General features: G+C 40.0%; 1 protein-coding gene across 4 annotated transcripts in view; it reads right to left on the bottom strand.

Annotated features, from left to right (window-relative positions):
* The window catches only part of DTNBP1 (dystrobrevin binding protein 1), a 130,258-nt gene extending 106,274 nt beyond the window's left edge, over positions 1 to 23,984 (bottom strand). For 2 of the 4 annotated variants that reach the window (XM_087858061.1, XM_045811690.2), the window contains exons 1-4: positions 23,793 to 23,980; positions 14,373 to 14,426; positions 13,582 to 13,632; positions 3,260 to 3,320 (exon numbers count right to left, since the gene is read on the bottom strand). In XM_087858061.1, coding sequence (XP_087714187.1) covers positions 3,260 to 3,320; positions 13,582 to 13,632; positions 14,373 to 14,426; positions 23,793 to 23,848 — 222 coding nt within the window. In that variant the 5' untranslated portion in view covers positions 23,849 to 23,980. Of the gene's footprint in view, positions 1 to 3,259; positions 3,321 to 13,581; positions 13,633 to 14,372; positions 14,427 to 22,865; positions 23,295 to 23,792 lie in introns of those variants that run through there. The other 2 variants (XM_087858062.1, XM_045811691.2) reach the window with 2 other exon arrangements.
* Between the last annotated feature and the right edge of the window lie 3,268 nt (positions 23,985 to 27,252).

Here is a 27,252-nt window from a genome sequence, read left to right on the forward strand (position 1 = left end):
ACTGTTTACAAACAAGTACGTTAAAGCTTTGGTAATCAGAAAACTATGCCTTAGCACTTTACACCCTAACAGACTGCTACCCACGTGTAGACATTCTGCTGGTTTTAAATATATTTGGGCAAGTTGGTTGAGGGTTTTGGGTTGACACATAACACATTATAACTTCCCCAATTTAGAATATGGGAAACAGGATCCTCGCTAGAGTTTTTGCATAGAACATCTGATTTTCAGAAACTGAAGTTAGGTGAAAGATGTTTATAATTTTTATATCTATATTCATGACTGAGACTAGATTTCAATGTCATTTTCTCATACTTCCCTTGTTGGGTTTCATTATGAGGTGGGCACAGTTTCCTCTTTTTTCATTTGCTGCAAAAGTTTGTCTAACACTGAAAATGATTCCCTGAAAGTTTGACAGTAATCTCCTATCTAACTCTGCAGACCTGGTGCTTAAGTAGCAGAAAAAAATTTTTAATCATTAATACTAGTTAGGATTTGAATTGCTTCTAGAATTGGTTTTGGTAAGAATTTCTAGGATTTCTGCCCTTTCATCTAACTTTTTGAATTTGTCAGAATTGTTCATAAACTCTTAATCTCTCTCTGTGCGATAACTGGTTACATTCCCTTCAATTCTTAAAATTGTTTGTCACCAGAGATTTGTCTACTGTATTAGTCCTCTCAAAGCATTTTTCACTTTGGGGGCACCTGGCTGGCTCAGTTGGTAGAGCGTGTGATCTTGGGATGTGAGTTCAAGCCCCATGGTGGGTGTAGAGATTACTAAAAAAATAAATAAATAAACTTTAAAAGGAACTTTCCACTTTGTTTAGCTCCTACTGTATTTTTATATTCTACTTCATTTACTTTTGTCATCTTTCATTCTTTCTTCGAGGTTTATTCTATTCTCTTTCCAAATTCTTAAGTTAGATTAGCTCATTCAACAATTCATATGTAAATTTTAAATTTTTTCAATACTTTTCCTTCTTTGAGCCATAAATATTCATAATATTTTTTTTATTTCCAAACATATGGAATTTTCAAAATTGTTTTCCTGAATTGACTTTCAGCTTCATTTGCAGTGAGATCAGAGAATATTCTACATGACTTCACTTATATGAAACCTGTTGAGGATTCTTTATGCCTCAGTACATGGTCAATTTTTATGTGTTCCAAATATGCTTCAAGGAACCTGTATTTTATATTTGCTGGGACAGTATTCTATATTTGTCCATCTAGAGAAGTTTGTTAAACATATTATTTAAATCTCCTTTACCCATACTTATGTGTTTTTTTCCCCTCTCAATTAAGAGGAATGTATTAAAATTCTCTCAATTTGGATTATGGATTTATCTGGTTTTTTTCCTTGTAATTCTATTTGTCTTTTGTATACTGATCTTCTCCTACATTGTCTTTCCCTCATTCTTTCTAGAATGTTTATTAATTAGATAGGTTGATCCATATGAAACTCTAACTTTACAGATCAAAAGTAGTCTAATACTGGTCATCTCATTTGGTTCAACCTCCAGATCTTCTAGAACTATTCTCTATTAACTCGTCTTTCGCATTTTCCACTTTCTTATCTCAGAGACCCCTTCTACGTCACCATAGTCTTTCTTCATTTGTATATAATTGCTGCAGAAGCACACTCTGGGGTTTTTAATGTCAGCGAATTTCTAAAGTCATGTTTGATAAAGTCTTATTCCTCATTCATTTCTTACTCTACCTTTTATCTCTACAAAAGCTTTAAATGACTTTTCATTTACCTATTTAATAGTCTGTATCCAACAGTGCAATATCTAACATTCTCTGTAGGCTAAATTTTACTCTTTGCTTCTGGTGCCTCTCAAACTTTGGACAGTATATTCCTTTGTGCGTTTACTAATTTTTTTTTTTAGAGGGGTGGTAGAAAATTAATCTGTAGAAATACTGAGGGGCCTAGGTTTACATAGCTTCATCCATGTAGCATTTGTGTTTGTTTCTGTTGGGTATCAAAAAACATAGTCACCTGTGGTCCTTTCATTCTTAATTCAGCGGTTCCTCAGTTGTGCAGGAAGTATAATTGGAGCCCCATGCTGAAATGAGGCCAAGGCGACAGTAATAAATCTAGAAAGGGGACCGTATTTATTCCAAGTTGTTAAGAAGACAGAGAGGTTTCCATGTTGCCTCTTTCCGTAGACAGGGAGCTCTTGTATCCTATCTTCACCTTTCACTGAGGGATGCAGCCACTTCAAAGATTCAAGAGCTTTGTGCAGAAGACTCAGATCCAGTTCCCCACAGTCTCCTTCCTCCATAAATCTTGAAAGCTTTTACTTTAGTATTTTACTCCAGCTTCCACAGGTTTTTTTTAACCACTCTGATTTCAGTTCTCTGTTCTTTTTTTTGTTTTCTTCTTCTTTTTGGGGGGGGGGCCTTCAGGATCTCCCTTAGTTTTTGTGAGCCTAATGCATTAAATAATTTTTTAAAAATCTATCCACTATTTAAGTGTTTTAAAGCTACAGGGCTTTTCAAGGTACCTGGTCTGCCTTATTCCCAGCAACCTCCACTCCCCCTTTTCAGTAATTTCTAAGAGAAACACTAATGTCTAACTTTCATCACATGTATTATTCTACTCTATGTAACTGTTACGGCTTCACTAATTTAGATAAGTGATAAGGAAAGTCAGTTTAAATTAATTAAGTCAGAATCACAGAAGTGTTTTTAGAAAGAAGTAAGTTTGACATCAATAGCACAGAGTATCTGATCTTGGCTAATAAAGCTTTTAGTACATGTACCAAATACTTTTAATTACAAGTCACTTTTATTCATTATGCACTCTATACATACTGCTAGAAAACAGTTTTTTCTTCTGAGTGAATTGAGGATGACCCCTGAAATGTTTACATTTATTTGTTAAGCAAATTAATGATTTTAGGCATCAGACTCAAATTCAAAACATTATACCTAGCTAGCCAAGTATCTACTTGTGACTTAAGAATTAAAGTCATAAACTCTGTAAGCCCAACTAATCTTAAGCTTAGTTTAGAGAAATCACAAAAATGTAACTGAGGGAATTTCATTATCAAATTAAATTCATTTCAGATTACTAAATTCAATTATTAATTGAATTATTAATTAAATTCAAATTAAATTCAATTACTAAATTCAATTTCAGATAGACTGCAAAACATTTTAACGTAGGCCCCAATGTAATTCCTTAACAACTAGCCTTCAACACTGCCAACAGGTATTGTTCCCGCTAGTCTAAGGTTAGCCAGTTCTTTACCTCTCCAGCACTTGCACATTCCTTGGCTCTTCTGTGAAGTGCAGCCCATGTATCTTCATACCTGAAAAAAAGCAAAAAATAATTCAAAATGCAAACCACACATTGAAAAAAATACCATCTACAGATGAGCCTGGAACATCCTTTGGTGTCCTAAGAAAAAAAACAACTCAAAAATAATGGGGACATGTCACAAGGACGTAGAAGAAACTTGAAGGGGCTTCCAACGGCAAAACCTGGGACAATCTGAGCAACAAAATAAATAATGGTAGTGACGGGTTATAACTCAAGCGCTAAAAACAAAATACCATGAGTTCATAGTGATTTAAATAAACAACTGAACAAATGAATGGAGAAGCGGGAAATTCTCCTATAGAATTTCAATGAATAACTGTAGAAATATGATAAAAATAAAATATCACCACTTGGTAGGGGGACGCCTGGGTGGCTCAGTAGGTAATGCGACTGCCTTTAGCTCAGGTCATGATCTTGGGAGTCCCAGGAACAAGTTCCACATTGGGCTCCCTGCTCAGTGGGGAGTCTGCTTCTCCCTCTGACCCTCCCCCCTCTCATGCTCTCTCTCTCTCAACTAAATAAATAAAATCTTATTAAAAGATATATCACCACTTGGTAAATGCAACAATAATTGTTTCAGGCAAGAATTCTAATGCATGCTAAAATTAATGAGAGAAATTATGAAGAGAAACAGCATATTTATTACATAGTCTCAAAGTATCTCCCCCACAGGACACCCGTAAATTAAAAAGGGGGAAATAGCACAACAGTGTAGAAACCAGGCAGACACTTCCCTAACCATGTGATCCACAGTAATGAAACATATAAACATCCTGTGTCTATTAATGTGATGCCCTGAGAAGGACACACCATTGCCCTTCTGGTATTCTTGCAAAAACAAAAACAAAAACAAAAACAAAAAACAAAAAAACCCAGACTTTATTTTTTTATTTTTTATTTTTTTACTAATAATGATTTTTTATTATATTATGTTAGTCACCATACAGTACATCCCCGGTTTTCGATGTAAGGCTCGATGATTCATTAGTTGTGTATAACACCCAGTGCACCATGCAATATGTGCCCTCCTTACTACCCATCACCGAAAACCCAGACTTTAATTTAATCATGAGGGAAAAAAAAAGCATGTAAACCAAAACTGAGGAGCATTCTGCAAAATAATAATTTGCAAAATAACAAAAAGTACTCTTCAAAAGTGTCAAGGTTATGAAAAACAAAGACTCAGGAACTGTTCCAGATTAACGGAGATGAAGGAGGTGCGGTGACTAAATATAACCAATCATTCTGGATTGGATCCTGGTCCCAAAATAAGGACATTAGTAGGATAGCCGATGAAATCTGAATGAGGTCTGTAGGTTATGAAGCAGTGTTAATTTCCTGGTTTTCATAATTGTATGCTTGTACCAAATCTTCAAAATACGCAAAGCAATAATTGACAGAAGAGAGAAATAAACCGTTCTCCAATAACAGAGACTTCAATACCCCACTCTTAATAATGAATGGTTAAAATGACCAGACAAAAGATAAACACAAGAGGACCTGAACACCACAATAAACCAACTAGATATAACCGATACATACAGAACACTCTACCCACAACAGCAGCAGACACATTCTTCTCAAGTGTACATGGGAGATTTTCCAGGACAGATCATCTGCTAAGCCACAAATTAACTTGCAACAGATTTTTTTAAAGGGGGTAAATGAGAAATCTCTGAAACTTTTGCTCAATTTTGCTAACCTAAGACTGCTCTAAAAAAGTTTTATATATTTTTTAAACAAAAAGAGAGAGAGATCATAGGAAGTATCTTTTCTAATCACAATGGGATGAAGTTTGAAATCAAAGACAAAAGGAAAACTGGGGGGCGCCTGGGTGGCTCAGTCATTAAGCGTCTGCCTTTGGCTCAGGGTGTGATCCTGGAGTTCTGGGATCAAGCCCCACATCAGGCTCCTCCGCTATGAGCCTGCTTCTTCCTCTCCCACTCCTCCGGCCTGTGTTCCCTCTCCTACTGGCTGTCTCTCTCTCTGTCATATAAACAAATAAAATCTTAAAAAAAAAAACCAAAACTGGAAAATTCACAAATCTGTGGAAATTAAACACTTTTAAATAATCAATTGATCAAAGAAAAAATCATAAGGGAAATCAGAGAATGTTAAGAGATGAATGAAAATAAAACCACAACATACCAAAACTTATGGGACTCAGGAAAAACAGGGTTTTGAGTGAAATTTATAACTATAAATGCCTTACATTTAAACAGAAGAAAGATCTCAAATCAACAGCCTAACTTCACAACTTAAGGAAGTGGAAAAAGAACAAACTGAACCCAAAGCTAGCAGAAGGCAGAAAAAATAAACATTAGGAGAGATAAACAGGGGCGCCTGGGGGGCTCAGTCATTAAGCGTCTGCCTTCGGCTCAGGTCATGATCTCAGGGTCCTGGGATCGCACTCCACTTTGGGTTCCCTGCTCAGCGGGGAGCCTGCTTCTCCCTCTCCCTCTGTCCCTCCATCCCCACTTGTGCTCATGTGCACGTGCTCTCTCTCAAGTGAATAAATAAAATCTTCAAAAAAAATTAAAATAAAAAAGAGACAAATTCCTATGAAAACAAAACCTACCAAGATTGAATCCCAAAGAAATAGAAAATTTGGTAACTAGTAAAGAGACTGCATCAGTCATTGAAAATCTCACCCCTGACCAATCAATGAATCAAAGAAGAAACTAAACAGGAAATAAAAATGTATCTTGAAACAAATGAAAATGGAAATACAACATACCAAAACTTATGGGATACAGTTTTAAAAGGGAAGTTCATACCAAATGCCTGTTAAGAAGATTGCAAATAAACAACCTAACTCTACACTTTAAGAAACTAGAAAAAAAACAAAAACTGAGGCCAAAGTTAGCAGAAGGAAGGAAATAATAAAGATTAGAGAAGAAATAAATGAAATAGAGAATAGGAAAACAATAGAAAAGATTAACCAAACTAAGAGTTGATTTTCTGAAAAGAGAAACATAATTGACAAAACTTTAGCTAGACTAACCACAGAAAAAAAAAGACAGAGGACCCAAATCAAAATTATAAATGGAAAAGGAGACATTATAATTGACACCACAAAAATACAAAGAATCGTAAGAGGCTACTATGAACAACTATACATCAACAAACTGGAAAACCTAGAGGAAATGGGAAAATTCTTAGAAACGTACAGACTACCAAAACTGAATCAGGAAGAAACAGAAAGTTTGAATAGCAATCACTAGTAAGGAGATTGAATCGGTAATCAAAAATCTCCCAATGAAGGAAAGCCCAGGATGAAATGCCTTCACTGGTGAATTTTACTAAACATTTCAAGAAGAATTAATGCCAATCCTTCTCAAACTCTTTCGGGGCGCCTAGGTGGCTCAGTCGTTACGCGTCTGCCTTCAGCTCAGGGCGTGATCCCAGGGTTCTGGGATCAAGCCCCACACTGGGCTCCCTGCTCAGTGGGAAGCCTGCTTCTTCCCTCTCCCACTCCCCCTGCTTGTATTCCTTCTCTCACTGGCTGTCTCTCCCTCTGTCAAATAAATAAATAAAATCTTAAAAAAAAAAATAAAAAAATAAAAAAACAAAACAAAAAAAAACCTCTTCCAAAAAATGAAGAGGAAGGAATACTCCCAAACTCATTTTAGGAGGCCAGCGGACTCTGCCACCAAACCTATAAAGGACAATATCAGAAAAGAAAACTACAGCCCAATATCCCTGATGAATATAGGTGCAAAAACTCTCAATAAAATACTAGCAAGTTGAATTCAGCAGCACATTAAAAGAATCATTCACCATGATCCAGTGGGATTTATATCGGGATGAAAGGATGGTTCAACATCTGCAAATCAATGTGATGCACCACAGTAATAGAAAGACACAAAAAATCGTGTGATCATCTCAATAGATGCAGAAAAGGCATCTAACAAAATTCAACATCTGCTCATGATAAAAACTCTTAACAAATTAAGTGTAAAAGGAGCATAACTCAACATAATAAAAACCTTATATAAGCTCACGGCTAACACCATACTCGATGGTGAAAGGCTGAAAGTTTTCCTGGTGCCCAATCTCACCACTCCTATTCAACATAGTACTAAGAACTCCTTGCCAGAGCAATCAGACAAGAAAATGATATAAAAGGCATCAGAAATGGAAAGGAAGAAGGAGAATTGTCTCTATTTGCAGATGACATAATTTTATACATAGAAAATCCTGAAGACTCCACCAAAAAACCTGTTAGATCTAATCAACACACACAATAAAGTTGCAAGATACAAAATTAACATACAAAAATCGGTAGCATTTCTTTAACAATAAATTATCTGAAAAATAAAACAATCCCATTTACAATAGTATAGAAAACAATAAAATAGTTGGGAATCACCTTAACCCAGAAGGGGAAAGATCTCTACTCTGAAAGCTGTAAGACAATGATTTAAGAAATCGAAGATGAAAACTAAATGGAAAGGTATCCCGCATTCATGGACTGGAAGAGTATTGTTAAAATGTCAATACTACCAAAAGCCACCCATAGATTCAATGCAATCCCTATCAAGATTCTAGTGGCTTTTTTTTAAACAGAAGTATAAAAAGCCATCCTAAAATACATATGAAACCACAAAGACCCCAAATAGCCAAAACAATCCTAATAAACAAGAATAAAGAGTGAGGCATCACATTTCCTGATTTCAAGCTACACTATAGAGGTACAGTAATCTAAACAGTACGGAACTTGCATAAAAACAAATAAATCAATGGAACAGAACAGAAAGTCCAGAAATAACCCCAAGCATATGTGGTCAACTAATATTTGACAAGGGATCCAAGAACACTCAATGGAAAAGACAGTGTCTTCAATAAATGATCCTGTGAAAATGGGATATTCTCATGTAAAATAATGGAACTATACCCCTATCTTATACCTCTTCCAAAAATTAAGTCAAAATGGATTAAAGACTTAAATGTAAGACCTGAAACCATGAAATTCCTAAAAGAAAACGTAGATAAAAAGTTCCATGACATGGGTCTTGACAATGATTTTTTTGAATAAGACACCTTAAGAACAAGCAACAAAAAGAAGTGGGACTATATCAAATTAAAAAGCTTCTGCAGAGCAAAAGAATAATAAAGTGAAAAGAGCCTACAGAATGGGAAAAAATATTTGCAAACCATGTATCTGACAAAAAGTTAATATTCAAAATATATAAGGAACATATACAATTCAATACCAAAAAAAACCTCCCCAAATAATTCAATTTTTAAAAATGTGCAAAAGACCTCACTACACATTTCCGCAAAGACAGATGAATGGGCAACAGGTATATGAAAAGATGCTCAACATCCTAATTTTCATGGAAATGCAAATCAAAACCACAAAAGAAACTATACCACCTCCCACCTGTTAGAATGGCCATCATCAAAAAGACATAACAAATGCTGGTGACGATGATGAGAAAAGGCAACCCTCAGTGCACTGTTGGTGGGACTGTAAACAGGTACAGCCACTATGGAGAGTATAATGGAGGATCCTTAAAAAATTAAAAACAGAACTACCATATGATCCAGCAATCCCACCTCTAGGTATTTATCCAAAGGAAACAAAAACACTAACTCAAAAAGATATCTGCACCCCAATGTTCATAGCAGCATTATTTACAATAGTCAAGACACAGAAACAACCTAGGCATTCACTGATAAATGAATGTGTATACACATACAATACACACAATGGAATATTATTCAACCATAAAAAATGAGGAAATCTTGCCATTTGTGACAACATGGATGGATTTTGAGGGTATTATCCTAAGTGAAATACATCAGAAAGGGAAAGACAAATACTGTGTGGTCTTACTGATATGTGGAATTAAAAAAAAAAAAATCCAAACTCAGAAAAAGAGATCAGATTTGTGGTTACCAGAGGCAGAGAGCAGAGGGAGTAGGTACCGGAGGAAGGTGATCAAAAGGTATAAATTTCCAGTTATAATGCAAGTGCTAGGAATGTAACGTACAGCATGATGGCTATAATAACACTGCTGTATGACATATACGAAAGCTGTAAAAATTCTCATTACAGGAAAAAATTTTTCTGTTTTTGCTCTTTTTATCTCTATGAGATGATAAACGCTAACTTAACTCACTGTGATCATTTCACAATACTTGGAAATCAAACAACTATACTGTACACCTTAAACTATACAGTGACATATCTCAATTATCTCTCGATAAAACTGGATTTTTTTTTTAAACCTCCCCCAGAAAGAAAACCCTGATGGCTTCACTGATGAATTCTGCCAAACATTAAAAAAACAACTGTCTCAAACTCTTCCAAAAAACTGGAGATAATTCATTCTAGGCCAGCACTGCCCTGACGCCTAAGACAAAGGACACAGACACTACAAGAAAACTACAGACCAATATCCTTTAGGAACACTGATGTAAAAATCCTCAATAAAATATAGCAAACTGAATTCAGCAGCATATTCAAAGGATATATACCATAACCTATTGGGATTTTTTTTGCAAATTTCAAGAATGATTTCACATATGAAAACCAATCAATGTAATATACCACATTAACAAAATGAAGGGGAAAAAATACATAATTTCAACTGATGCTGAAAAAGCATTTGACAAAAGCCAACACACTTTCACGATAAAAACTCAAAAAACAAAGAAAAGGAAACTATGTCAACATAATAAAAAACGTATATGAAAAACCCACAGCTAACATCATACTTGATGGCAAAAGATTGAAAGCTTCTCCTCTAAGATCAGAAACAAAGATGCCTGCTTTTGCTAATTCTATTCAACATAGTACTGGAAGATCTAGCCAGAGCAATTAAGCAAGAAAAAGAAATAAAAGGTATCAAATTGGAAAGAAAGAAGTAAAATTATGTTTGCCAGTGATATAATCTTACATATAGAAAAGTCTAGGAATTCCACAAGAACAAACCCTGTTAGAATAAACAAATTCAGCAAAGTAGCATAATATAAAATCAACATACAAACTCGATTGTACTTCTATACACTAACAACGAAAATTCAAAAGAGAAATTAAAACATTCCATTTATAAAAGCATTTTAAAAATTTAGGAATTGGGGGGCGCCTGGGTAGCGCAGTCGTTAAAGCGTCTGCCTTCGGCTCAGGGCGTGATCCCGGCGTGCCGGGATCGAGTCCCACATCGGGCTCCTCTGCTGGGAGCCTGCTTCTTCCTCTCTCACTCCCCTGCTGTGTTCCCTCTCTCGCTGGCTGTCTCTCTGTCACATAAATAAATAAAAATCTTTAAAAAAAAAAATAAAAATAAAAAAAAATAAAAATTTAGGATTTAACAAAGGAGATGAAAGACTAATATGAAAACTACAAAACACTGCTGAAGGAAATTAAAGAAGATGTAAATAAATAGAAAGATAGCCCATGTTCATGGATTGGAAGGCCAATATCATTGAGATGTCAATAATACACAAAGTAATCTATAAGTATTTAATGCCATCTCTATCAAAATCCCAATGGCATTTTTTGTAGAAGCAGGAAAAAAAATCCATCCTAAAATTCATATGGAATCTCAAGGGACCCTGAATAGCCAAGATTCTTGACAAGAACAAAGTTGGAGAACTCACACTTCCTGATTTCAACCTGATTTCAAAACTTAGTACAAAGCTACCATAACCAAAACAGTGTGCTACTGTTATAAAAGCAGCTATATAGACCAATGAAACAGCCCAGAAATAAACCCTCACATACACGGTCAAATAATTTTCAACAGGGGTGCCAAGACTATGCAATGGGGAAAGGACAGTCTTTTTAACAAATGGAGCTGGGAAAACTGGATATCCACATGCAAAACAATGAAGTTGGGCCCTTACCATCATATACAAAAATTAACTACATGGATCAAAAATCCAAACATAAGAACTAAAACTATAACATTCTTAGAAGAAAAACATAGGAAAAGCTTCATGACCTTGGGTTTGGCAATGATTTCTTGGCTAAAGAAAATAAAGGCACAAAAAATGGACAAACTGGACTTCATCAAAATTAAGTTTTTGTACATCAAAGAACACAGAGAAAAAAGGCAACCCACAGAATGGGAGAAAATATTTGAAAATCACCTATATGATAAGAGTTTTAATATCCAAATACCCAGAGAACTCCTAAAACTCAAAAACAAAAAACCCTACCCAAAAATGGGCAAAGGACTTGAACAGACATCTATCTAAAGAAGATATATAAGAGCCCAATAAACACATGCAAAGATGCTCACCACCATCAGTCATTAGGGAAATACAAATCATTACAACAAGTCCATTCAACTAAATCACTAGATTTAAAAAAAATAAAGACAGGGGCGCCTGGGTAGCACAGTGGTTAAGCATCTGCCTTCGGCTCAGGGCGTGATCCCAGCGTTCTGGGTTCGAGCCCCACATCAGGCTCCTCCACTAAGAGCCTGCTTCTTCCTCTCCCACTCCCTCTGCTTGTGTTCCCTCTCTCGCTGGCTGTCTCCCTCTGTCAAATAAATAAATAAAATCTTTAAAAAAAAAAAAAGAAAGAAAGAAATTGTTACCTTTGCATATTAAAAAATAAATAAATTTAAAAAAATAAAGATAAAATGTAAACAGGACACCACTGATCTTTATTATACCTTCTTTCATGTTCACTTACATTCTTCACTCAACAAAACCAAGCAGGAAATTGATATCAAATTATGCACTTTTCATTTCAAAAAAGAAAAAAAAAAATTCTAGATTTAGCAACCATAAAAAGAAAGCCAGTAAAGAGCTAAAAAAGAGAAAGCAAACTGTAGGCACAGGCGATTGTGTCACCGTCAATGCAGCTCCAGAGAAGGGGCGTATCTTCTCCTGCACGCATCTTTAGCACAGACCTGTCAGAGGGCAAACTCTTAAGTTTAGAACTGCACATAACATACTTAAACTATGTATTTTTGTAACAGCTATACTGAGGTAATTTGCATACCATAAAATACACCCTTTTAAAGCGTTTAAAGTAGCTTCTAGTATATTCACACAGTTGGGCAACTATCACTACTATCTAATTCCAAATCATTGTCACCACCCCAAAGAAACCCCATACTCATTCCCCTCTCCTCCAATCCTTGGCAACTACTAGTCTACTTTCTGCCCCCCTGGATTTGCCTATTCCGGACATTTCACATAAATGGAATCCTGTAACGCGTGGCCGTTGTGTCGGTTTTTAGGGGTCGTGCACATTGCCGCGTGTACCAGCGCTCCGATACGCTCATCAGTTGACGAGTATCTGTGTTGTTTCTCCTTTTTGGCGATTATGAGTAATTCTGCTCTGCACGTTTGTGTACAAGCCTCTATGTGCACGTACGTTTTCAATTCTCTTGGTGTGAAGTTGCCCAGGTCACACTGTAATTCTACGTTTACGTTTCTAAGAAGCTACCAAACTGTTTTCCGCAGCAGCTGCACCGTTTCATACTCCTACCGGCAGGGACATGTGCCCAACAACGCTTGTTACTGTCTGTGTTTCTGATTAGAGCCAGGCCAGGGGTGTGCGGAGCTCTCTCACGTGGTCTTGTTCAGCGGCCACAAACGGTGCTGGGCATCTTGTATTCGACTGTTGGCTCTTTGTATCTTCTTTAGAGAAATATTTGTTCGAATCCTTTGCCTATTCTTCATTGGGCTTTTTATCGCTAAGTTACAACAGTTCTTTATCTACTCTTGATTCAAGTCCCTCAGCAGATAAATGATTTGCAAATATTTTCTGCCATTCTGTGGATTGTGGTTTCACTTTCCTGATGGGTTCTGTGAAGTACAGAGGTTTTTAATTTTGATAGACTCCGATTTATCTATTTTTTTCTTTTGTCGCTTATGCTTTCGGTGCCACATGTAAGAAAATCACGTATTTTAATATTAATCTGCATGCCAATAGGAGGGGAGTAGGGAAGAAATGGTATAAAATTCAAAATCAAAGTAAGAGAATTATCAAGGACTTAAATTTCAAAATCAATTTTCTTACAACAGAAAAACCATAAACATAAATACACATAATAAAGTATTGACTAGCAAATACAATAGTGATCAATCTGCTCAAAGCCTGAACGGCCTTTGCATTAATCAATGAAAAGTAAAAACCCCTCAGGGAAATGAATAAGTTAATAATTTCTAATCACTAGGTTTAGGTAAAATTTAGTTGTTTTAAGGTTTCTACCTACAAAATTATAAAATATTTTTAGCAATAGTCAGAAGGATAATTTTCTTATTTAAATGGAAACACTTACCTGCTGAGTAATTCTAGACCAGCAGAGTACTTTGGCAAACATGGAACACTCCTGCCAAAGCAAAACAAAACAAAAACACTTATTTTATTAAAATTGCTTCTTATTTAGACCAACAATAACAACAAAAAAGCTACATATGAGAATTCTGATACCATCAATTGTAATGTGGAATATTTTTAAATTACTAATGACAATTTACCTAAACTTTTAGAGAAATGTATTGTTTTATTTCACAATTAAAATACTATAATGTACGATCATCCATCACTCTGCCCTAGATTATTTTTAGCACCTACTATGATAAATACCTTGACAAAACGCTAGATAATAAGAATTTTTTTTAAAAGCTCATAAGCTCTGGTTTAAAGTGAAATTTGGTTGTGCTTTACTTATTAAAAAAAAAATGAAAAAGTTGCACAACACTGGTGTTTTATATAAAACAGGTAACACAGTTCCAGAGGCTCACTTGCCAAGTACTGTTTTATTATTAATCTGCTTCTCAATAATGTAGGACTTTTACTTTGTGCTTAATATACAAAATGATTAACTGCGACCAAACAATAACCACTGGTTGTACTAGAATAAAACTACCTCTCTCCATGTCTTCAGCCATTTCACAATTTTATCAGAAAATTTTCCAGTGTTACATAATTTAGAAAGAATCAGATTGCTTTGAAGTCAAATGCACTCAACAGATGTAAAATCCACTAAAGTAATCACACTATTATAACTGGAGCCAAACGCTGTGTGAAATTTAAGTCACAGTAAATTAAATCTTAGCACAGGCTTACCTTGGTTTGCTTTTTCCTTTAGCTTCTCTTGACTTGTCACTTAAAGTCTTCAGCCTATAATTCAACAAGTATAAAATATCATATTTTTACAGCTTAAGAGATTTTTTCAACCATGAATTTCACAGTTCTTAAAATTTTAGATCGGCCTACTTAATATAGCAAGAATTAAGCACCTCTACAGACAAGTATTTGAGTGTTTACTATTATGTCAGACACCCCAAACAGAACATTCGTAGCAAACATCTTTACGTTTTTTTCTTGCTCCAAACTTTTTAGAAATAATTCCCAAGTCTGATTGGACTAGAGGAATGTCATTTACCTGGCATCATTAGAAAAAGAAGTGATCCACACAGGTGAATTTGGTAGGTAACAAAGATATCTAGCATTTGAATAAAATAGGTATGATACTAGGCACTCCCAGCTCTTTAAGTAGCAACGGTCTGTGGAATTTCAGACACTGATCAAAAGCTTTCTAAAATATACTACAAACCTCTTTCATTAAAGAGGACTTGGTACACTCCACTTAACATTTTCTGCTAACTCCAGGTCGTTCCTAGGAATACCACTGCTCACATTTCGTGGCAACACGACCTCTCCTCAGCTGTTTGGGACAGGAATGCCTTTTCATTTGCCAACCTGAAACCAATCTATGGTGATTTGATTGTCTGCAATCCTGGGTCTGTTTTTTTCTAAATTTAAATCTCCCATCTCCTGCACTGGTCATTTGGTTCTCAGGGATAACTCACGGCTTTTACTAGCTAGGTAACTACTGCAGCCTCCTCCCTATTATTGGCTTTTTTAAACTATTAGGCTAGAAAACAGATACATGGGCTAGAGATGCACAGAAAAAAAAAATTAAATAGGCTCCTCTCTATATATCATACGAAGTTCATAGACTTTGTACAATTTATTTTTGCTTCACTGACCCACTTTCACCTTCTTCTGGCTGTCGATTCCGTACCATGTAACAGAGGCTGCCAAAGAGTGGGTGCCACCTTGTGAGCCACTCTCCTATCAAATGAGATATTGCTGTAAATGTTCTTCTTAATGTGGTTACTTCAACAAATCTCCGTTTCTAAGTAGGGTCTGGAACACGGGCCACGGTACCACCACTAGCCCCTAAGAAGACTTTGGTAAAACGAGAACTAGGTGCCCCTTCCTCAAAGCACTTGAGTGCTATCAGCCAGAAACCGCCTACTGTCCGAGCTGACTCTCCTATACACACCCCCAAGCCCGTGCCTCCTGCAAGCCCGGACCTAGGACTCCCATCTTTTTTGTCCATAATGAAAGGGACTTTAAAAAAAAAAAAAAAAAAAAAAGAACTGGAATGCCAGTTTCATACAAAATTTTTTACATTATTCTATGTTGTTTCTCAAACACTGAAATACTGATGAGATGAACTTCTCTTTGTTGTTAAAAGGCCTCTGCCATCTCTTTAATACAAAACTCGTCTGTATCTCTGTCTCCAGATGAGTCTAGGAAGTTGTATTTAAAAAGTCTGAACTGTCCTAGAGACACAATATAAATTTTGGGGTGCCTGGGTGGCTCAGGTGGTTAAGAGTCTGTCAGCTCAGGTCATGATCGCAGGGTCCCGGGATCGAGCCCCACTTTGGGCTCCCTGCTTCTCCCTCTCCCTGCTGCTCATGCTCTCTCTCTCTCTCTTTCCCTCTCTCGCTATTTCTCTTTCTCTCAGATAAATAAAATCTTTAAAAAAAAAAAAAAAAAGAAAGAAAGAAAACAGAAACAATATAAATTTCCAAGCTTCACCCTGCAACTAGTAAATCTGGTTTAAACTAAGATTATGCAACAACTAGGAAAAAGTATTTCGACAGTCACGCTCTATCCCCTCCACTCCAAAATTTGAGAAAGGCACTCAGCTGTGACATCCCAGGTAGAATGGTTATACACAGTGGTACATTACACTTAAAATGATTTCAGTAATATTTTTAGTGATTCAGGACAATTCCACAGAGTTAGGTGTACAAAGATATTGCAAGGGAACTGTTAAAATATTTTTTGGACCATTCTTATTATATGGTCTGGCAAATCTGGAGGTTAGTATCTCAAATATTTATTTCTGAAATACACTTTTACTTTTTCAATTGTAATATATCAAATTTGGGGTGCTCCTCCACACCCGCCCCCAAAAAGAAAGAAAAAATTAGAATAAAAGAGAAAGAAGGAATGTTACAAGCAGCTGAAAATAAAATTATTGGAAGGGTCAACGGGAGCTTCTCCATGTGGCTCCTTAACAGCCATCTGCTTTAAAATTGGTCCCTAACCAGATGTAATGTGTGGAACTTATCTGATCTGGATTTGAACAGATCAACTGTAAAAAGACATTTCTAAGAACCAGGAAATTTGATTATGGACTGGATAATTGATAATACCAAAGAATTAGTGCTAATTCTGTTAAGTATGATGTTGGCATTGCATTCACGTAATGTATTTGTTTTTAGGGGTGCAAACTGATGTAGGAGAGGGTAACAGACAAATCTGCGATTTCTTTTATAACTACGGGAGAGGCAAAAGCAAACGTGGTGACAGCTGACAATTGCTGAATCTGAACCATGGATATATGATATACATCTATATCATAGATAATAGAATCACTGTGTGATTCTATTTTTTATATGTTTGAAACTTTGTAAACATATTTTTGTAATAAACACAGTCTTTCAGACATTCATCTCTTCTCAGCACACCTTCTCCATAAATCATCCATGCGCCAAAATTCAGAACAGAAACTGATGGAGAAACAAAGTAGCTGGAAGGAGGTGGGGAACAGTGGAGAAGGCTGGAGAGGAACACAGAAAAGGGTCAAAAGGACGATCTTTCTTACTTTGAGTTGAAAAAATCTAAGGTTAGGGATATATATATATATATATATACACACACGTACATCAAGGTCAAGTGTATTTAACAAGTAACAGAAAAAGTAAAAAGTTCCTTTCTGAAATACAGCCTCAAAACCGAGAATTCAACTAAAAGTCGCATACTGTGTTTACTGTGTACTAATTCTACTTCAAGTTTGTCACAGTGATTGTGCTGGTAACAACCGCTAATAAAAGCCACTGAATGCCCCCCAGTCATGACTCCCTAAGAAGGAATACTGATCTGGGTGTAACACCCCAGCTTCTCAAACATAAAATGGTGGTATTATACTGACCGTAATAATCTGCCACAGGAATTAAATAAAATTCCAAATAATGACTTTGTCAGCATTCTGTCAACAGAGCTAACTCACATGAAAAGTATGATAAGAATTATCTCCACGAAGAAAGGTAGGCAACTATGCACATTACTGGGACAAGGTGAAGGAAAGGAGAGGTTCCTGAATGCACCAGTTCCTGGAACAGGCTTCCCCGCCCTTCCCAGTCTTCTTCCGAATCCCATACAACCTCCGGGAAGACAGTAGCGCTGCTGCGGGACCCTACCAATTTAGACTTAACTGAGCACCTAATTATCTTCTACCGAAAGCAACTAGAACACACTTTTGAGTTCAAAGCACTAAACCTCAAATTTGTCCTAACACTCCAACAATTTATTTTTAGATTGTTCCAAAGGCTTACCTTGATGTGACGCGAGCACATTTATTTTTTTAGGCCTTGCGGAAAATATGAAAACGGGGGCATCCTCCTAAGACGGGGAGGTGATTAGCAGAACTGCCTCCGCAACAAGTTTAAAAAGAAGCAGATACACAGAATGCTGCACGGAGCACACCAGGAGGAAGGATGAGCAGAAAATGTGCTCTCTCTAGCTGACTCGAGCTCACGCGGTGACCTTAATGGCACTCATCTGGGCTTCACTCTCCCCCTCGGCCAACGTCATCAGCTATTAGGAAAGTTCAGGATGACTGCCGCAGACACCACAAAACGTATTAACGAGCATATTCTGTCATTAAGGTTCAATTCCTCTAACCACGTTCGCATCTCCATGATTCTGACTTTAAATTCTCCTTATAAATCCAAATCCAGTCCGTTGTATTTTTCCATGAATGTTTATCATTTTTCCCCCTTTCTTTAAAAACAAGATCATGGAAACACAGCATCGATCACACTTAAAAGTACACACGACTTGGGGCTCCTGGGTGGCTTAGTGTGTTGAACACCAGACTCTTGATTTCAGCTCAAGGTCGGGGGATCTTGGGGTCACGGGATCGAGCCCCGCCTGCTGGGCTCTGTGCTGCGCGTGGAGCCTGCTTCAGATTCTCTCTCCCTCGCCCCTCCCCCCGCTTGCGTCCTTGCTCAAAAATAAATAAATCCTTAAAAGTACACATGACCTCTCAGCTCTGGAGCCTGAGAGTGTCACACAAAAGCCACACAAACTTAGGAAAGGGACAGGAATGTAGACTACCTCCATCCTAATTAACCCCAGCTACACCTGACCTGTCCCCTGAGGCTTTGTTCTGTTTCCAGTTGCTTCTTGGAGATCAAGCTGTAGGTGACCTCACACAACAAATTCACTGCCAACCGCTTCTTTCAAAACTACTCTGAAATTCTTCTGTTTGTAAATGACATCATTTATCTAAGATACTCCAAGGTTAACATCCTTAATTTCTCTACCTTTTTCCCTTCCTTTAACATCGCACAGTTCACAAATTCACCCCGTGCCTGTCACACCGATTGCCCTGTGAAGCTGCTACCAGCACCGCCTTATCATCACTCCCCTGGCCCAAAATTACAGCCTAAATACTCTCCGAAATAATCCCCGTTCCACACCTCCAGCCCTCCCATCACATGGCCTCACAAATTTCTTCCAGAAATACAGGCAGGCTCATTCTGCTCCCTCCACAAAAACCTTCAAAGACTCAACCTAAAAATGAGCCAGGACCACCCAGTATAAAGTAGCAATCACTTCACCCCCCCAACCCCCTTAACCTTCTTAGGACCTTCTAAATATTCTGCCTCCTGCCACCAGAAAGAGCCCAGGGGCGTTATTTGCTGCCTGCTCTGTTCTCTGCTCCCTCCCTGGCTCCTAGAACAGTGCCTGTCACAGAGTAAGTGCTCAGTAAGTATTTGATAAATGAATTAATTCAACAAAGCATTCAAGATCTTCTCTTAGTCACTACACTTCCCTCCCAGCTTCCTCTCCCACAACCACTTCTGTCTTGGAAATGCCCTCCCCCAAACCTGTTACAACCCTCCTCATTCTTCAAGGCCCAGTACAGAAGCCACCTCCTCTCTGAAGCCTTCTGTAAATGCTTCCTTTTGCAGGAACAAATGACTCCTCACTTTGGGCTCACGCAACGCACAGACTCACTTGTATCCTTACTGTTCAGGCCCCTCTGCTTCCCTTTGCATCGCCCCTCGGCTTTGTAGGCCCAGGATCCAGCCCAAGACACAGACGCCAATTAGTAAAGAAAACTGACCACGTAGCCTCTTAAATCTTTTTGCTTCTTAATAAAAGGAAAAAAAAAAAAGCTTCCATGAAAAAAGACACTTTCTGAGTACATCACCTAGTGTCTGACACTTAGTAGGAACTCTACATAGTTATTAAATCAGGTTGAATATTGGAATTTTTTCTTCCTGCTTATTAAAAAGGTGAGTGAGTAATCCTGGAAGAGTCAAGATTTCAGGCAAAATGTCGCCATTTTACCACACTGTGAATTAGATTATTTGAGCCTCTCCTTTGAGTAGGTTTTGATACTACAGGAGGGCGGCAGAGAAAATGAGTCTGCCGGGCAGGGGTGGAGTTGGGGGCAATGGTGGCCTCTGGGGGAAACACCCACTGTCTAGTTGCAACAACACAAGTTTTCTATCCCTACCCACAAGAACCCAGAGCATCACAAACAGGAAACACCAGTCCGGGACAGGCGGCTATAAACCTTCAGTAAATCTGATTATCAATTCCCTAAGAGTTTTGCATTCCTGATTACTTCATTCCTGAGGCTTTTGGTCCTAACTGCTCAAAGGTAAAAACCAAAGACCAGAGTGGATTTAAAAGTTCGAGGCTTCAGTATATCCCCCAGTTTCCCTCAAAGCGCAAGTCAATCCCTACAAAGTCCAGTTCTATGTGAATCCCCCAAAAGGCTCTAAGAGTTCTGAATGAGTTAAATAAAATTAGGACTCACTTAGATGAGGGCCGAAGAGTGAGGCCCAGAACCTCACTCCTGTAGTCCTTTGGGCCAGCCACCCACCCACTTAAATCAGAAAGAGCATGATATAGGGGCGCCTGGGTGGCACAGCGGTTAAGCGTCTGCCTTCGGCTCAGGGCGTGATCCCGGCGTTATGGGATCGAGCCCCACATCAGGCTCCTCCGCTATGAGCCTGCTTCTTCCTCTCCCACTCCCCCTGCTTGTGTTACCTCTCTCGCTGGCTGTCTCTGTCTCTGTCGAATAAATAAATAAAATCTTTAAAAAAAAAAAAAAGAGCATGATATAATTTCCAGGTTTATCTCAATTTTGACATAACTGTTATTATGAATAAAAATTTACAAAGAGGTGGGGCGCCTGGGTGGCACAGCGGTTAAGCGTCTGCCTTCGGCTCAGGGCGTGATCCCGGCGTTCCGGGATCGAGCCCCACATCAGGCTCCTCCGCTATGAGCCTGCTTCTTCCTCTCCCACTCCCCCTGCTTGTGTTCCCTCTCTCACTGACTGTCTCTATCTCTGTCAAATAAATAAATAAAATCTTTAAAAAAAAAAAAATTTACAAAGAGGTGACTGGGTGGCTCAGTTAAGTGTCGGCTTTCAGCTCAAATCATGATCCGGGAGTCCTGGGATCCAGCCCCACAAGGGGCTGGTCAGTGGGAAGTCTGCTTCTCCCTCTCCCTCTGCCCCTCCGCCCCTGTTTGTGCACTCTCTCAAATAAATAAAATCTTAAAAAAAAAATTTTTATAAAAAAGACCCCAAATCCACGGACAACTTAGAGTCCCCCCCACCCCGCAGGCCATCAGCACCTCTGGCCACTGTCCTTAACTGATCTTAAGTTGCATTTTTTTTAAAGTCTGAATGGGAAGGTCATCAGACACGCTTTTATCACTAATGTGGAGGATGATAAAGCTAATCCTCTTCTGCTTTAAAAAAAAAAAAAAAGTGAATCTGCCTACATTTAAGGTCCTTCATGAATTTCCAGAAGTTGAAAATGAGCAGAAAAGCTCTGAGACGATGGCACTCTAAATGACTGGGAAGAGCAGCCCCGGCAACACTGAAGAAAAGCAGAAACCCCCTAGGCCTTCCTTACTCATTCCCTCGGGCATCCCAACACTGGAAGCTTCCAATTACTTTAGAAGCCAGCTGCTACGGTGTCTACAGGCACTAGCACCAAGTGTTCTAAAGGTATGTCGGGTACAATCAGATAGTTTTGGGAGGTGAGGGCCATGTCACTTTCACCTCTGAATCCCCCCAGCCTTCATGCAATATACAGGTCCGCTGTGTTTAATTTCATCTTTCCCCAGCAAGGCAAAATATTCAATTATGTAAAATAGGCTGATCTCAAGCTTAATACAGAGTTGACTACAATGAATTAAGAGGATTCTTTCTTGGTAAGAGCCGCACAGGAATTTGTGAACCGGACAAAAGTGAACATCAGAGTTTAGAGCTGCCAGTCAGCTGCAAGACAGACCTCACCTGGAGAGCAGTTCTTTCTCTGCCAGGTGAAAGGCTAAATGGCACACACCGACCAGCGTGTTTGTCAGCTGAGTGACCAGGACAGGAGGGAGCCAATCCAGTGTCTAAATGGACTGAAAGCCCTCTCACGACGTCTAATCCCAAAGTGGCTCCAGTCTATGATACTGTCAAGAAGTCAAGTCAGTTTCCAAGGGGTTCTAACCAGATCCCCCCAACGCTCTTCCTAACTAAACCCTAAACTCAGGCTGTCCAGATCTCCCAGATGGCTTGGGTCCAGAGTCCACATTCCTAGGTAAATTTAACCTTCTTAAGCAAAGATCATGAGTATGAATGGGTTCTGAGGCAACCACACAACCTAGAGAGTTACAGTAACTACCAACGGCTGGACTGTTAAGTCGTCAAACAATTCACTGAAAGTAATGATAACAGGGGCGTACCACCTGGGTTTATTTATCTACGACCACTCTCATGCTCCAGGCAGACTATTCCAGTATCCCACCAAAATTCTTCAATAATTTACACCCCGAAGTTACTTTTTCAATTTAAATGGGGAAAAAATTGCAAGCACGCAAAAAAAAACCCCATAAATGAATGATTGCCAGTGCATCTATCATATCCTTAAGAACTCCAAACCAAAACTATCAAAAATGATTTACATGGGGAAAGTGCTCAAGTATTTGCCCCAAAGCCTCAGCACCCAAAAGGCAAACCATGTAAACATTTTTGTCCTGTAACATAAAATCTCAGCGCCCGTCTTTCTCATTGAAAATTTAAAACCCCATGATCGAGATGTCCTCGTTCAGAAAATTCTCCAAAGGATTTGTACGGCAACAGATTCTTTATGAAGAGGACACCTTTTCTAAAGAAAAGAAACACTTAAAATGAATTAGGCACTAACTAGTAACAATAGAGGGCATGATGCTTACTGTTCTACATGTTGTGGTTTATACATTCATTCTTAATCTTCCAACCCCATTAGTACCATCTTTATCACCTCTGTACAGTTGTGGAAACCGAGGAAAGACAATTCAAGTAACTTGCAAAAGCACATTTGCTTAGTGGTGGAGATGAGAGTCCTGGCAGTCTGGCGCTAGGATCTGTGCTGATGGTTCCAAACTTCCCGGCACACTGGTATCAACCGGGGGAATACTGAAAACTCCGGCCCCAGTCTGATGACCTTGGCATGGGCTACACCTGGGATCGAGATTGTTCAAGATTCCCAGGTGACTCTACGCCAAGTTTGAGAACCGCTTGGTCTGCGCTTGTAACCACTAGCTTGCTGTTTGCAATCGCTGTGGTTCTGCTGCTTTTCGCGCCCCAAGAATTTCTTCACCAAGGCGTCCAACCCGGGGCAGGGGCAGAGGGAGCAAACAAAAGGGAGGGAAAGAGGCGGCCGGCAACGCCGAGGGTTCCGCGAGCTGGCCGCGCAAAGAAGCGGAGACGGGACGCGGGCCGGCAGTGGCGGCGCCCGCGACCTTCGGCCCGGGCAGGGGGCGGCGGGCCCGAGCGGGCAGGTGCCTCGGAGGCGCAGGCCCCAGTCCCGCGGGCGGCGGAAGCGGGGGGCGCGCTCGCCCGCCACGTGACCCCGCTCCCGCGGCCGCCCGGGCGGGGGCCCAGGAGTCCCCCGCACACTGCGCGGCGCGAGGCGGCGCCGGCCGGCTGGGATCTAAGTTACTTAGTGCAGCCGGACCGACGCCGGAAAGTTCGTTCCTCTCTTCGGCGGGGCGGGGATAGGAAGTGCGGGACGGGACCGGAGCGGACCGGGGTGCCGGGAGAGGAGGGAGGGAAGGAGGCGGCGTCCGGCGGCCCCGGCCCAGCCCCCGGGTCCTTTCCGTCCCCCACCGAATACCCACCCGGAGGTGAAATCCTGCTGCACGCTCAGCAGCCGCTCGCGCAGGGTCTCCAGCATCGCCGCCGCCGCGTCTCCGCCCCCTCAGGCTTCAGGCCGCTGCAGTCGCCTCGGGTCCCGCAAAGCCGCCGCCACACCTGTCACCCGCGCGCCCCGCACACTCACAGCCAGCCCCGCCCCCGGCTCGGTCGGCGCCCCGCGCTGCAGCCCCTTCCGCGTTCCCGCCCCCCGCTCGCACGCTCCCGCCCCGCCCCCGCCGCGCCCAGGCCCGCGCAGGCGCAGTGGGCCGCGACGGCCTCGGGCTGCGGAAAAGGGGCGGTTCTTCTCGCCCAGCTGAGCAAGCCACAGAGGCCCCATGCCTTTTTCTAGCCCAAGCCAGGCCCTGTGGTTTTTCTCTGAAACAGAAGTGGCATCGTGAAAGAATGTTTTCAGTCGAGGGCTTCTTTGAGCGCAGCGTTGGCGTTTACGGTTTGGGAGAGAATTGGATAAATTTCTTGCACAGCGTGCACATCCCTGGAGCAAACTGTTTTCACCCACCGGGTCCAGGATCTAACCCACTGGCTTTGTCCTTGGATGAGATAGTTAACCATTCTAAGCCTCCGTTTCTGCACTCATAAAATGGGAACGATAATCAACTGTTTCGACATCATCACTTTCCACTTCGACCTCCATGAGGCTTTTGTGCCCTTCACACCAAAAGAGTGTCTCAGGTCACCAGTGACTTCATGTCGGCCAATGCCATTTGTTACTTATCTGCCCTGATTTTTTTCTCGACCTCTCAGTGGCTCTCAAAGCAGTATGTTATACCATTAAAAAATAAAGATTTTATTTATTTATATGAGAGGGAGGGGGAGAGAGCGAGTGAGCGCAAGAGCAGGGGGAGGGAGAAGCAGACTCCCTGTTGAGCAGGGAGCCCTACCCCAGGCTCAATCCCAGGACCCTGCTATCATAATCTGAGCTGAAGGCAGACACTTAACTGAATGAGCCACCCAGGCGTCCCCCCTTATGCCATTTTAAGACACATTCTTCTCCTGCCTTTAGGGACATCATACTTCTATTCTCCCTTCCTCTCCACTCCTATTTCAACAGCTGTTCCCAAGGCCCCATCAGCAGCGCCCTGCTCTTCATGTGTGCTCTACCATGCTGTGAATTCTTTCAAGGCACTGATCGACGCCCAGTTCTCTATCTTCAGCCCTGCTCTCCTTCCTGCCCCTTCAATTCAGACCAGTCGCTCACTTAACATGTATCCAGTAGGCACTTCCAAGCTAACATACCCCAAATCAAGGACTTGATTGCATAGTCGTCTCGTGACTTGCTCATCCCCCAGTCTTTTCCATTTCAGTAAATGGCACCACCATCCATCAAGTTGCTCAAGTTAAGCCACCTGAAATCACTGTTTCCTCTCTTCCTCATCTCCCATATTAACTCATCAGGTCCTATCCACTCTGTTTCTAAAGTATCCCTGAAACCTTCCTTTTCTCCATCTTCAATATAATCACCCTAGTCCAGGACATTGTCATCTTACACTAGGAACACTGACAGTTCCCCTGATTCTACTCTTTTGCCATTTACACCCCTGTCATCCATCCTTGACATAGCAGCCAAAGAGAATTATCTAAAAGAGCAATCAGATCATGTTACTCTCCTACTTTAAAGCCTTCCGTTGCTTCCTATGCCCTCAGAATAAAATGCAAACTCCTTACTTGGCGTACAAAGTCCTAAAATTTGACCCCTTCGTGATACTCTATCCAAAGCAAGTATGAGTTTGAACTGTATGGGTCCACTTACATGCAGATTTTTTTCAATAAATACATTGGAAAAAATTTTGGAGATGAGTGACAACTAGAAAAAACCTGAAGAGGAACCACATAGCCTAGAAATACCAAAAAAAGAGAAAAATTAGGTATTATTGTAAGCATACAGTATATGATACATATACAAAATTGTGTTAGTCTACTATTTATATTATGTCGATAAGACTTCTGGCAAGTAGTAGACTATTAGTAGTTAAGTTTTGGGGAAGTCAAAAGTTATATGCAGATTTTCAATTGCTAGGGGATCAGTTTGAGGGTCAACTGTACTGTTCACCTATCATGACCTTGACATTTAAGCCATTTAGTAACCTTGTGTGTGTGTTCCTTGAAAATTCCAGTTTCATTTCCATCCTGAGGCCTTTTCACAAGCTTTTCTCCAAAATGTCCCAGTGCTGGCTTCTTCATGGCATTCAGATCTCAGCTTAAATATCATCCCCTTACGTAGGTCTTCCCAGATCATTGGAGTTATCCACACAGCCACTTCCCGTACACAACCTGTTTCTCAACTTAGTTCACATCACTATCGGAGAATTTATTTAATAATTATTTAATTAAGAAAAAGTTGTTTGTTAACTTATTTTTTTAACACCATTAATTTTAAATCCAGGGCTGGGACTAGGGTGAGGCCGGTAAGGCATTCACTTCAGGTGCAAAACCAAAGGGGAGCCAAAAAGCTCAGTCTTCAAAATGAGTAGTGTTTTAATGCAATATTTAAAAAATTCAAAATTCATGCAAAAAATTTGATGAACAGAATATCAAACGTAAGCACTCAGTAAGTACTGATTGGTTGTAGGAATCAAATAAGATAAAGCATGCAGCTTATGATTGCGGGGGGGGGGTACCTCTTTCCCCCTCTTGATGAGTTCTTCCATGTGGAGAAAGTGCCTCCACAGTGTAGCACTCCAGGCCTTTCCTGGGGGAGTAGAGGTGACTATGTTGGTTAGCAAGCTAGGGACAAAGGAGCGTGGCCCCATCCTCTGTTCTCTACCATGGCTGGAAACTTCCAGCAGGGAACACGCTATTCCACAAGGACCGGCTGCCAGGTGAGGAGGCTGCGGTGACCTAGTGCTTTCTGTGACTGGATAGGCAAGTTGTAATCTGAGGTTCAGTGACAGGAATTCCGCTTGCCCATAAATATTGTATAAGCCATGTGCTTCATCAGCCTTACCAGAAATGAAAGTCATGCTCTGGCCACTTTATACTGATCCTCTTGTCTTATTTCTCAGTTGGTTCAGACAAGGGAGAGGGGTGCTGTCACTGAGCCCTCCCCCAACCTTCCAGAAATAGTCGCTGGTACAGAGTAAGTGATCAAATGATCAAGTCCATGGAGACCGATGCCTCGGGATCTAGTAGATTTGGAAACCACCGGTACTGAGAAATAATAAACCTTTTAAAATTATTCAATTAAGAAAATAGCTCTGCTCGTAAATTTTCAATTTACCGTTTCATAGGTTCCTACAAAGCACCAGATCAGAACAAAAGACTCTGCCTGTCACTAGGAAATAACTTTACTTGTTGTGCCCAATCCTTTTTGTTTTGACCATTGCATTATTGGCCTGTGGCCCGCGTGTGCCTCATTTTGAGGTGTATATCACGGACATTTTTAATCCCATCATGTCTGGTAAATCCAAAATCAGTGGAAGTTTTAAA

This window comes from Ursus americanus, chromosome 32 (assembly GCF_024610735.1).
Source record: "Ursus americanus isolate L20-20 chromosome 32, mUrsAme1.1.p, whole genome shotgun sequence".
In the NCBI taxonomy this organism is placed as follows: domain Eukaryota; kingdom Metazoa; phylum Chordata; class Mammalia; order Carnivora; family Ursidae; genus Ursus; species Ursus americanus.